This window comes from Carassius auratus, unplaced genomic scaffold (genome assembly GCF_003368295.1).
Source record: "Carassius auratus strain Wakin unplaced genomic scaffold, ASM336829v1 scaf_tig00011797, whole genome shotgun sequence".
Taxonomy (NCBI): Eukaryota; Metazoa; Chordata; class Actinopteri; order Cypriniformes; family Cyprinidae; genus Carassius; species Carassius auratus.
In genome coordinates, this window is record NW_020524243.1 from 130,233 (window position 1) to 144,100 (window position 13,868).

The 13,868-nt window shown below is 35.5% G+C and overlaps 1 protein-coding gene and 1 long non-coding RNA gene across 2 annotated transcripts in view; one reads left to right on the top strand and one right to left on the bottom strand.

Moving 5' to 3' along the window:
- LOC113073293 (serine/threonine-protein phosphatase 6 regulatory ankyrin repeat subunit B-like) overlaps positions 1–8,071 on the bottom strand; it is a 74,731-nt gene extending 66,660 nt beyond the window's left edge. Inside the window, exons 1-2 of the mRNA XM_026246183.1 lie at positions 7,795–8,071; positions 6,752–6,853 (exon numbers count right to left, since the gene is read on the bottom strand). Of these exons, the coding sequence (XP_026101968.1) occupies positions 6,752–6,853; positions 7,795–7,932 (240 nt within the window). The 5' untranslated portion in view covers positions 7,933–8,071. The remainder of the gene's footprint in view (positions 1–6,751; positions 6,854–7,794) is intronic.
- Positions 8,072–8,183: 112 nt separating this feature from the next.
- Positions 8,184–11,184, top strand: LOC113073294 (uncharacterized). The gene is made up of 3 exons (XR_003280478.1): positions 8,184–8,421; positions 8,685–8,797; positions 10,463–11,184. It is a non-coding gene; the product is annotated as an uncharacterized LOC113073294 (long non-coding RNA).
- Positions 11,185–13,868: the final 2,684 nt, after the last annotated feature.

The window sequence follows — 13,868 nt, forward strand, 5'->3', positions numbered from 1 at the left end:
TGTATTAATTATTGATTATATGGTGAAATTGTTTTTTTTTCTCTTCTTTTTTTTTAAATTGTAAATTGAACAAAGATAATTGAAATACAATTTACAAGTAAATAATATTTCAGCTTTCTTACTTCAAAATGTCAAATTTAATTAAATGTGCTGAACATTTAGTTAAAACTAACCATTTCTTTATAATTATTTGTGAAACTAGCAATTCCTGATTAAAAAATATATTTAAATTAAATGCTACACCAAATTTTCTTCAGTGCATGATACTTTTTGGATATGCATAACAATAATAATAATTGTATTATTATTATTATTATTATTTATTTTTATTTCATTATTATTATTATTATTATTATTATTATTATATTATTATTATTATTATTATTATGCATATCCCAAAAATTTTTTTTAAGAAATATGCACAGTTTTTTTCTCCCCATGTTTTAATATAACAGCTAACCTCAGTTGTTGGACACTCTGTTTGCCAAAAAAATAAAAATAATAATAGATTTTTTTTTATTAAATTTTAAGACTAATAAATGACTGTTTTATGAGTTCATTTGATTAAACTTAAAAAAGCTAATTATTATTGTCCTACACTGTACTTTTTAGAAAGTTGTAAATAAACAAAGATTACTGAAATACATTTGGCAAGAAAATAATATAATTTTTTTTATATTTAATTAAATGTATTACTTTCCATTTCTTTGTATTTTTTGTGAAATTTACTAGCAATTTCTGAGTGAAAAATGTTTGTATATGCAGAAATACAGCTTGTAAAAGGCACCACAGATGAGGAGCAACACGTAAAGACACCCAACAAGAATTAAACTAACTGAGTTCTCACTGTGACACTCACATTCACAGCACTGCATTACTTCACAGTAATATCTCACAGATTCTGCACTCTGATTCATCATCAAATTTGAGTCAGTTCGGGAGTTCGGAGCGGGTTCGCGAATCATTTGAGTCAATTTGGGGATCGCGAATCATTTGAATCAGTTCGGAAGTTCGGAGCGGGTTCGCGAATCATTTGAGTCAGTTTGGGGATCGCAAATCATTTGAATCAATTCGTGAATTCGGAGCGGGTTCGCGAATCATTTGAGTCTGTTTGGGGATCGCGAATCATTTGAATCAGTTCGGGAGTTCAGAGCGGGTTCGCGAATCATTTGAGTCAGTTCGGGAGTTCAAAGAGGGTTCGCGAATCATTTGAGTCCGTTTGGGGATCGCAAATCATTTGAATCAGTTCGGGAGTTCGTAGCGGGATCGCGAATCATTTGAATCAGTTCGGAGCGGGTTCGCGAATCATTTGAGTCAGATCGGGAGTTCACAGCAGGTTCGTGAATCATTTGAGTCAGTTTGGGGATCGCGAATCATTTGAATCAATTCGGGAGTTCGTAGCGGGATCGCGAATCATTTTAATCAGTTCGGGAGTTAGGAGTGGGTTCGCTAATCATTTGAGTCGATCAGTTTGGGGATCGCAAATCATTTTAATCAGTTGAATCAATGTTGAAAACAGTTGTGCTTCTTCATATTTTTGAGAAAACCCTGATGTATTATATTTTGTTCAGGATTATTTCATTAAAAAGTTCAAAAGAACAGCTTCCATAAATGTTGTTACTGTTGTTTTTGATCAATTTAATGCATCCTAGCTGAATAAAAGTATTCATTTCTATATGAACATTGAACCACAAAACCAGTCTTAAGTAAATTTTTAAATAAGATTGCCATTGATGTATGGTTTATTAGGATCGGACAATATTTAGTTAAGTTTAGTTAATAATATCTGGAATCTGAAGGTGCAAAAAAAAAAAAAAAAAAATCTAAATATTGAGAAAATCACCTTTAAAGTTGTCCAAATAAATTCTTACCAATGCATATTACCAATCAAAAATTACGTTTTTATACATTTATGGTAGAAAATGTCCATAATTTTTGGCATAAATTTTGACCCATACAATGTTTTTTTTTTGTTTTTTTTGCTGTTTCTAAAAATGTACCCCAGTAACTTAAGACTGGGTTTGTGCTCCAGGCTCACATATATGAAAAAGCTGATGTTTTTGGAAGAGCAGCACATGTTGAACAAGCGGACAGATTTCCTGTTAAACTCTCTCGCCCACTCACTCACAAGTTTCATCATCTCTTTATTTTTCCTGTCTGATACAACCTATTGCTCACAGTTGATCCAAGCTACACTTTTAAACACCCACAGACAATTACTCTCTGAGGCATCCACTGCTCAGCAAACTGAGATATTGAAACCTACGTACTGTAATACCTCTAAAACATTACAAGCTTTATGTGTCAGATTTCATGACTGCATAAAAAAGTTTATAAGATCATAAACTGTGATTTGAGCAAAGACCTAAAATGAGGAATAGGAAAAGTTCACCCATAAAATGAATAATTGCTTAAATTTTCATCACCCTCAGGCCATCAAAGACGTAGATGTAGATGTTCATCAGTACATATTTCGGGCAATGTAGCATTGCATCACTCCCTCATCAATGAATCCTCTGCATTGAATGGGTGCCGTTAGAATCAGAGTCCAAACAGTTGATTAAAACATCACAATAATCCATAAGTAATCGACACCACTCCAGTCCATCAGTTAACATCTGAAGAAGCAAAAAGCTGCCCGTTTGTAAGAAACAAATCCACCATTAAGATGTTTTTAACTTCAAACTGTTGCGTCCGGCTAAAATACCAGTCCAAAATCCGTAGTAACACTTCCTCCCTGGGCCGCATTAATGCACGGGCTTCCGATGATGCCGGAAAATATTGTAATCGGATTTTATAATTTGTTGGCTGTCCCTTTAAAATTACGCTTTATTATCGCTTTGCTGTGAATGCACGTGCGAGCGTTGCAAGTAGAGACCTGCACTACCCAGCGCCACCGAGTGCGGCGCAGGACAATATTTGATGGGTGAATGCGGAAGCGGGCGGCAAGATATTATTGTGTGCGGGTTGCGGGAAAATAAAATTATTTGCGGGATTCCCCCAAAGTGGAAATATCTAACAAAATAAAATAACTTTAAACAAATAAACCTTTATTTATAATAAAATAAAGTAAAATTGACTTTGCGAAATGTGAGGATGCTGATGATACCATAGACAGCGACGTGTAATTCGATTCCGAAATAGCTAGATATTTAAAGGTCCATAAATAAATCCAGGTTTATTATTATTATTATATAATTTATAGGCTATATAGCCTAATTATTCTAGGTATATTTGTAGCTATCTATATTTCTTTATTTCTAAGTTCCTTGTTCATGTTCATCCATTTAATTAAACGCAAATAAAATGAAACATTTGTTTATTTTCCGTTTCTTTTTTAAATGTATAGCTATTCAACAGGGGAGCTTGTGAAAAAATATCAGAACAGCAGGCAGAATATGCAAAAACTACTATACGTTTACCCGCGGGATTTTGCGGGCCAGAGCGGGACGAAAATAAAATATATTTTTGCGGGAGCGGGAGAAAACTTTGCGGGAGCGGCACGGAAAAATCCCTCCCGCGCAAGTCTCGTTGCAAGTCCTGCTCGAGAAGTGTCAGTCAAACCCTCTTTCACTCAATGAACCCTGCAATCATTAATTGTCTGAAATCCAATAAAATTAATCATTGTCTGAAAGCATTCGGTTATTGGCCTGTATCGAACTCACGTTACATACTTACGTTGCATTCTTTATAAGATAATTGCCGCATATTCTAATGATGACAATAACTAATCTAATAGCTAATCTAATGTAACAAAAATGTCTCGTAAATATGAAAGTGGTTTGCAAAAAAGAAAAACAGAACAAGATAAAGTAGAACGTCGACCAGTTTGTAAAAAAAAAAAAAATCCGAAACTAACATCATATTTTAACGCAGGCCCAGGGAAAGATGAAGATGCAGATAATGGTGAAGGGGAAAGGGAATCACCACCATTTACAGGTTATACTAGCAGGCTGGCAGCAGTAGATATGAAAGTCTATCAAAATAATGAACTCAGTGATACCAACGTTTTCAACTAACCCGCCCGCAACTAGGACCGCAAAAAAATAAAAATAAAATATTGTACCCGACCCGCTTCCTGAATGCTCATCGAAGCGTCATTGGGCAATAGGAACATAGGCGAAACTAACAAGGCAAAAAAAAAAAAAACACACACACACAACACAACTTAAAATATTATAATTTTGTCAAGAATTATAAAAAAATCGTCAGTAAGCTCATAATTTGTACTAAAATAGTCTGGCTATGTCTATTTGTATGTTTCTGCAAGATCCGCAGACATTGAGGCTCGGGTTTGTTCCGATCAGAGCTGGTGAGCGGAGAGCGCATTTCTGAATATCCCGATCTGCTCGATCATTCCGTGGGGTCTCGCTCAACGAGCTTATTACATTGTCTGCTAGGCTATATATTTGCTTCTTATTTATTAAATACGGGAAACTGATTGATAAAACATTGATCAAAATTAAGATACAATTTATACGAAACGAAAATCTTTTAAAAAGAGTTTTCTATAAAACAAAACTTAATGAAGTCGTCATAATCATGTTTTACCAAAAACAGCGCTGTTGCTCCCCATGCAGTCTTCTTTGCCGCCTCCATCTCTACCTGTAGACTTAGCCCGTGCGTCATCTTCGCGTCAGTTATTCAGCCAATAAAGTGTAGGCATATGTATTTCAAAAATATATCAATGACAAGGGTTTAATTTCCATTTTTATTTCAAAGGACCTGACTAACCCTGACCCGAATATCATTAAAAATATTTTTGGATGACTCGTAACCGCGGGCAACCGCAGGCACCCACTCATTTTGGATCAACACGCCATCACTCACTACCATGTACTTAAAGTTCTATATTTTTGTGCACTTTATCCTCTTTAGTTTCTTTATTTTATATACTAAAATTCTTCTTTAGTACTTCCTACGATAATCTTAAGAACATCTAAGTATACTCAACTGCTACACTGTAAAAAATTTCTTGTTGTTTTTACATAAACTTTTTGGCAGCTGTGGTTGCCAGAATAATTTTGTAAAAATACAGAAAACTGTAAACACATTTACGTCAAAAACTGTTAATTTTACAATATAAAGCTGTAATTTACAAACAAGAAAATGTGAATATAAACCAGTAAATTCAACAACACACAAAATTAAATCTGTTTTGTACCTTGAAAATACTGACAACCACCATAATAATAAAGATGGTACTGTATAAGAGAAAGCCACATGAAGTATCAAAGCTCATCACAAGTAGCTTCACCACAAGCAGAAGTATATATTAACATATAGAAGGTGCACATTTATGGAAACACAAAACACCATCATGGTAACACACGTGATACTTAAATAATGCAAAAAACTTTCATTAAGCAACAGAAGATGTAACATAAAGCTCAAATGTACATAACTGATAACAAGAACTATTTAAAAACATGATTATTTAAACAAAATACTTTCAAACGTGGAGTGTCACGCAGGGAATTCTGGGAATATCAGTTTACAGTTTTAGACTGTAAATTATACATTGATTTGTTCTTTTTTTACTTCTAAAAGCTGTATAATTAACAGAATTTTACTGTAAATTTACATTAAATGCTTTGTTAGATCTTTTACAGTTTTTCCCTGTATATAGTACGGGAACTTACTGTTAACCTATTATCAGTTTTTTTCCGTAGCGTTTTTACAAAATTTTACAGTTAAAATTACACTTATTTTTTACAGTGTATGAAATATATACAGGGGCATATTTTAAGTCTGAGGCATTAAGATTAAATCACGTGTTCAAGTCTAACCTACTAGACTACGTCACGTAGTGCATGCGTGCACAGAATGGGTGTTTTTTTTTTCTTTGTTTTTTGTAAAGTGAGATGCATACTCGATCATATCAGATCGTTAAATCAACAATTAGGATATCATAGACTACATAACGCACACCCTACAGCACTGGCCCGATTGGGCAAGTGACCGCTCCGTCTGCTGTCCCGAGCATCATTCACACTAGCCTCGGGCTATCGAGCAGTCGTTATTTGAGTGGAAGGGCCACTCAAGAGGTAAAGCCCAGGGGCCCCTTATAGTCTTAATGCTTCCCTGCTTCCTCCAATTGAAATAAAAACTAAATCTGCTGTTGTCTCTCATCAAAATCCATCAATATATTTATTTAGAATTATTTTGGACTGTTTTCCTTGTAAACAATGCTTTATCTGTGCAGATCTTTATCCTGAAGAGGACCATTTCACTGGAGAAATCAAGATTCTAGATAGTTGACTCGCATTTTAGCCAGAAGCAACAGTTTAAAGTTAATTATTTGTTTCTTACAAACATGCATTTTTTTTTTTTTGCTTCTCCAGATGTTAACTGATGGACTGTAGTGATGTGGATTACTTGTGAATTATTGTGATGTTTTTATCAGCTATTTGGACTCTCATTCTGACGGCACCCATTCACTGCAGTGCACCCATTGATGAGAAAGTGATGGCATGCAACATTTCCCCAAATCTGTTCAGACAAAGAAAGAAACTCTTCTATATCTTAGACGGCCTGAGGGTAAGGACACTTTAAAAAAATGTGAATTTTTTAGGGCGATTTTATCAAATAGCAAACAACCTAGAAGCTTTGCTTCAGAAAATCTAGTCTTATTTAAACCAGTGAACCATTTTCATTAAAAGCTCAATTGCCTGCTACTAATGAATATCATCTGCATTAAGTGGCGAGTGCTGGTTTTAAGACATGATTCCAGACGATGGGAAACTCCTACCTTTGTTTTGTCACTTGGATTGACCCCCAGTTCCAGCAACCTTTCAATGATAGACTGATGGCTCTCTCGCACCGCGACCATCAGGAGGCTCAATCCAGACTCCTGTGGGAGAACAAGTGAACATAGTCAATATTTCACTGCAGAGAGAAATGATTCAGAATTGTGCTTATATTCAGAGCTGAAGTGTTTGGATAACACAAAAGGGAAATCAGTTTAAACAGCTTGAACATACAGATACAAAATATATATATATTTTTAATATAGCATCTTGAACACTGCATGAGCACAGAACTGTGATGATTTTAAGAACATAAAATAAAATAATATAATAATTATTATTTTTATTATTTGCTAAAAACACATAACAAATCCATTATGTTTGTGACAAGGTACAAAGTAGAGAAAGTACACATTCTTTTTAATTAAATTATTAGAGTTAGACAAACAATTAAAACATTAGAAAATTACTAAACATATGCGTGTATGTAAATATACACATAAACACAATCAACACTTATGAATTTAATATATTTTAATTTGTTTAATTTTAATTATTCATATATAATGCATTTAATATATGTTAATAATTCAGTTAATAACAGTACTTTTACTCTATTTGAACTTTAATACAAGACTAATATATAAACTAGTTAAAATATATTAAATAAATTAGTAACGTTCGTTTTATTAATACACATTTTTATTAAACACACAAATATAAATAAACATACACATAGAATAAACTTTATTAATTTAATATAGTTCAATTAGTCTAGTTTCAATTTATACACACAATAAACATTTATTAAAATAACAAAAAAATATAATATTTAATGTATTTTGATTAATATATAGTTCATTTGAATTATTTATTTATTTACTTTTTACTCCAAGTGCTAGTTCCTAATACCGTACTCTAAACCTTTCTATGGCACAGTCATAATAAATTATTATGAATTCAAACATAAATCTCTCTATATTTTTTTTCATAACTGAAGTCTATTTTTAAACATGCAATAAAAAGCACCTGCAGTGCATCTCACCTCGTCAAACTGGAAGATCTCTGGATCTTCTTTCTCCAGTGTCTTGAGTTTCTGTTCCAGTGCAGTCCATTCTCCGCTGAGGGCCAGAGACATCAAGGGCTGAGGGCTCCCAGACACACAAGAGCTCTCTGTCATCATATAAGACCACAAAATAACCTCTCAGAAATCAAACTACACGGGTCTGTGATCATCATAACAAAAGCACCTTTATTTAAAAGACAAGACCCAGGCGGATCTGCACTGGGCAGGGGCGGATCTAGCGGTTCCTTCCTCTTGGTAAGAGATATAAAGCGCACATTTCTCCGACTGTCTGCGGTGGGTTAAAGTTGGCAAACTCCGCCTTGAGTTCCTCCTGTTTACCCTGGATTCCAAAAAAAAAAGAAGAAAAAAAAAAAAAGACCATTGAAAAAATCTCACAGAGAAGAGACTCACGCTGCTGAAATCAGGGATTCAGCTGTACTTTCAATCCTCGTTTTACTGCAGTTGTTGTCATTTACCTCAGAATCAACGTCAGCTTTTAAATGCTAAAATATAATTAGTTAATCTCGATTTTTCGGGTAAAATCAGGTCCATCTGTATGGAAAGGTGTTTTCGTTTGAGCACATCGTGTTTGTTTGGTGTGGCATGGTAAGTCTATCGCGTGTTTTCTGACATAGCCTATATAACTATAAATATATATCTATATGTAGCCTATATTGTTATTGTATCTTCTGTCCATTGAAATTATTATTATTATTATTTACCCAAAATATAGAAATAACCCAATAAATGTTAAGAATAACCCAACAAGCGATCCAATGTCCAGATATTGGGCACAGTAAACAACCCGTGTTTTTTTTTTATTTTTATTTTTTTTACATAAACTTAATTAATTTGTTGTTTCCTGCTAGCTCAATGTCACACACATAAACAAAAGATTCACGAACCCGCTCCTTGAAGTCAGCACTGTCTGTATCTGGTCTGTTTACTTCAGTCGCAGCTGAATCCACCGTGAATACAACAAGTACGTCTTTGAGTTTAATTACTTTTTAGTTATAATTCTGTGTGAAATGTAAGTTATTTAAGTTAATGAAGTAGGCAGATGGAAATTTGTGTATGAAAATCTAAGCCAATATGACATGCTATTATATTGTCATATTATATCTAAACCTATTTAAGTATTTTATATACATACAGTGTTATGCAAATAAAATGCTTAATTTGGTATGTATATATAAAGTTAAATTTGATATTTGATATATATAAAGTTTAAAAGTGTTAGATAATTAAGATATGGTCATTTTATTTATTTAATGTGAACTGTATTGTATTAGCATAATTTTTATATATAACTATTTGATCTATAATGTTCTAATTTTTGATAAATTCTTCATGTTGCAAAACAACATTTAGAGATCTGTTGAAGTTTTGGTTTCAGTTTTAATCTACTAGATATTATTTCAAGTTCAAGTCCAAGTTGAGCTTTATTGTCATTCCGCTACATGTGGACATACAGTGGAACGAAAATGTCATGTCTCACAGGACCACGGTGCAACATAAATACAGACATACAACAGTGAAGTAAAACAGTACAAACTTATACACAGCTAACCTACTGACAGATTTTGACTATAAATATACTATATTTATATATGTCTACACTGGGGAACAGTGAAAAGTGTCTATATGCACATAGAGGAGAATTGCACAAACATGATTTGAATTTCACACACACACACAATGTTTCAGACAGTTTTTATGTGAACTGGTAAGGTTGGGGGATGCTTGGGGGTGGAGAAGGTGGGATGGTCCATGTTACAGTAGGTAGGAGGTTCATGTGGGATTTCAGAGGAAGGCGGGGTGATTTGAGTTCAGGGCTCTCACAGCCTGAGGGAAAAAGCTGTTGAGCAGTCTGGAGCAGGATCTGATGCTCCGGGACCATCCTCCAGATGGAAAGAGCTGGAAAAGACTGTGGGAGGGATAGGACGGGTCCTTCACGATACTGTTTGCTTTGCGTGTGAGGAATATGTCCGGGATGGAGGGCAGAGGGGCACCAATGATCTTTGCAGCTGTATTCACTGTCTGTTGGAGGGTCTTGCGGTCTGCTGCACTACAGTTCCTGTGCCAAACAGTGATGCAGCTGGTCACCACACTCTCTATGGTTCCTCTGTAGAAAGTGGTGAGGATGGGTGAAGGGAGACTTGCTCTTTTCAGTCGGTGGAGAAAGTGTAGGCACTGTTGTGCCTTCCTGGAGAGTGACTGTGATGTGATGTATACCCCCAGGAATATAGTGCTGCTGACATTCTCCACAGTCAAGCTGTCGATGGTCACTGTGGGTGGCCAACAGAGTTTTTCCTGAAGTCCTTTACAACCACCTTTGTCTTCTCCACATTGAGGGACAGGTTATAAGTGCCACACCATTCAGCAAGCTGTGCCACTGTGTAAAGAGCAGTGGGCTGAGCACACAGCCTTGTGGGACACCTGTGCTCAGTGTGGTAGTACTCGAGGTGTTGTGGCCGACATGGACTGCCTGAGGTCTTCCAGTTAAAAAGTCCAGGATCCAATTACAGAGGGAACTATTAATGCCCAGCAGGCTTGGTTTGTTGATGAGCTGTTGTGGAATTATTTTGTGGAATACTGAGCTGAAGTCGATGAACAGCATTCTAACTTAGGAGTTTTTATTCTTTAGGTCGGTAAGAGCCAAGTGGAGGCTGGAGGAAATTGCTTCATCTGTAGAGTGGTTTGGACGGTATGCAAACTGAAGCGTATCGAGTGTTTTGGGGACAACTCCCTGGCTCAGCGAGGATATTGAAGATATCTGTTCGGTCATCTGTCAGCTGTTCGGCACAGTCTCTCTCACGTCCAGGTATGTCGTCAGGACCCACAGCCTTGCACGGGTTAATCCTAGATAGGGTTTTACGTTGGCTGGAGAAGTGAGGAAGACTGTAAAATGCTGTTGGCGATGCCGCCCATTCCATTGCTCACTGTAATGCCGAGGTGATGCGCGCCAGTGGGACGGAGGCCTGCGTCAGTCTGCTATCCATTGCCAGGCTCACTCGTGCTCGAGCCCTCAGCACCAACTGGAACCAAGAGCTCAGACTCGCTTTGTGCCCGTTTCATCCAGACAGAGAGGGGTTTGTGATGAGAGAAGGGGCAGCTGTGCTCCTTTAAGAGGAATATGGACATGCCAAGCAGAGAGGTGCACGGGTGTATGCTGAGGTGCTGGGATATGGACTATCTGGAGACACCAGCCACATCACGGCGCCAACCGCAGATGGAGACGGAGCCTTTCGGTAATACTGATTTACCCAGTGGCATACAAATAAACACTACGCTATTTTGATTGCATCACAACACAACATAAATTATGTTCAACTTTATCTGAAGACAGACAGCCTTATTAACAATAGTTCAATTACTTGAAATTAGACAAATGGAAACTGATATCAGATACAATTTTTATTAACTTATTTTATTTTAAAGTTTCAGTTAAAATACTTAAAAAACTACAACTACTAAATAAGAATTAATAAATACTATATAGACAGATATAGGAAAAAAAATCCTTTAACTTCTAATTCAGTATATTAAGAAAAGTTATAATTAGGTATCAATGACACTAAACTTACAATGATGACAGACGATAAAGAACATGAATTCCTCCCATTCTTGGCTAAAGTTCTTGAGCGTGTTGTGGCTGTTCAGTTAAATAATCACCTAGCTCTGAACAGTCTCTTTGAACCTTTTCAATCTGGGTTCAGAAGAGGACATAGTAATGAAACCGCTTTAACTAGGGTCGTAAATTATCTTCTTATCACGGCGGATTCAGGTGCATGCAGTATTTGGGTCTTGTTAGACCTCAGTGCTGCTTTTGACACTATATGTCACTCTCTTCTGCTTGACAGGCTGGAAAATTGGTTGGATCTTTCTGGAGCTGTCCTTAATTGGTTTCGGTCTTATTTAACAAATCTTGCCCAGTTTGTTGGCTTGGGTAACTACAAATCAGATACCGTGCCTGTTCGACAGGGAGTTCCTCAGGGTTCAGTATTGGGTCCAATATTATTTAATATTTATATGCTTCCACTTGGGCAGATCATTAGGAAACATGGTCTTGGGTATCACTGCTATGCGGATGATACGCAGATTTACATCACCACTAGTCCTGATGTCCATTGCTCATTAATAGCTTGGCGTGGTTGTTTACCAGAGATCAGTATCTGGATGCACAACAACTTCCTGAAGCTGAATGGCTCCAAAACTGAACTGATGCAGATTGGTAAAGTGGCAGCTACTCGTAAGGCCGAGCAGATCAGTTTGATTGTTGATTCCTGTACGGTAATCCCCACTTCACAGGTGCGAAATCTTGGTGTCATTTTTGATCCACAATTATCATTTGAAGCACACATAAAACACATCTCAAAAACTGCATTTTACCTCCTGAGAAATATAGCTCGACTTAGACCTTTTCTCTCTTTTGCAGACACAGAAAGGCTTATACATGCCTTCATAACAACTAGGTTAGATTATTGTAATGCCTTGTTCTCTGGCCTTCCAGCTAAATCGTTGAGCAAGCTTCAGTATATACAAAATTCTGCCGCTCATGTACTGACTTGTACTTCTCCTCGTGAACACATTACACCGGTTCTTTCACAATTACACTGGCTTCCTGTAAATGCGAGAATTGATTTTAAAATTCTTATTTTAACATACAAGGCACTTCATGGGACTGCACCTGAGTATCTTTGTGATCTCATCAGTCCTTATATTCCATCACGCTCTCTTCGCTCTACTAACTCTCTTTCACTTCACCAGCCATCATGTAAGCTAAAGACCATGGGGGAAAGAGCCTTTTCATATAAAGCCCCTAAGCTATGGAATGTACTTCTTCTGGACGTCAGAAATGCACCAACGCTGGGTGATTTTAAAAAGTTGATTAAGTCACATTTATTCAAGACTGTCTTTCTTTAATGAATTGTTGTATTGCTTTTGGTGTTTTGTTTTATTTTATTTATTACTTTATTACTGTACCGCTTTGGGCTTAAGAAAAGTGCATTACAAATAAAATGTATTATTATTATTATTATTATTATTATTATTATTATGAAAAAAGTGTCCAAAGATGTGCTTTGTATATTTTTGAAAAAATGTACTGTGCAAGATGATTTATCATTAATAAAAATGTTAAAACCACCACATTTTCTATTACATTTCATTTTCTTTAATATGTACTAACATTTTACCATAAAATTAAGTATATATTAAAAATGTATTTACATCAAATGAGTGATGTCCACCATTATAGGATAGTTTATCAAAAGATAAAAAAACTGGTCAAATACTTAAAAAGTTAAAAAGACTGTGTACAGAATTAAAAAATGTCATACAGCCCTTACGTACATTTATTACTATGCAAATAAACACTTTTTTTTTTTTTTTACTTTTTGAAAGACTTTTTTTATTGCAACATAACAGAAATCATATATAACATTGTTTGTTAACAGGCATTACAGAACTTAAAAGAATATTAACCATATTTTATTATGTAGGCAGTGATGTAGTTTCCGGATGTGGTTCTATTTTAAGAAAAACACTTTCCCTAAAGCAAGACAAATGAGTTACTGTCTCAGTCTCAGCATAAACACAGGCAAAAATTTACATCCATAAAAGTGAAAAACAGCCCCACGTTACAGATGTTTATTTTTCCACTCATCACTCTGTCCAAAGTTAAACCTGACAGAGACTTCAGACGCATGAATGTATGAACTGTTTTAAACGAAAGCCTGATGATCATATTTGAATCATATTTTTCACGTTTATTTCTAATAAATGATATATGGATAATCAAGCAAACCTAAGTTGCTTTAGTCTTGTAAGTGTTCATCTTGAAATATTGCTAACAATATGAAGGTTCTAATGTTTACTTTTTTAAATGAGTAAAGATTTGACAGCAAAAAGACAAGTGTACGAGCTGAAGGTGGATGTTGTACGTTTTGACTAAAAATCCTTTTGCTAAAAAGGTCAAAGTCAGAAGGCATGGAATATTGTTCAACAAAGTGTTGATCACCTTGATGATTTAGAGGCCTTAGAAATTCATG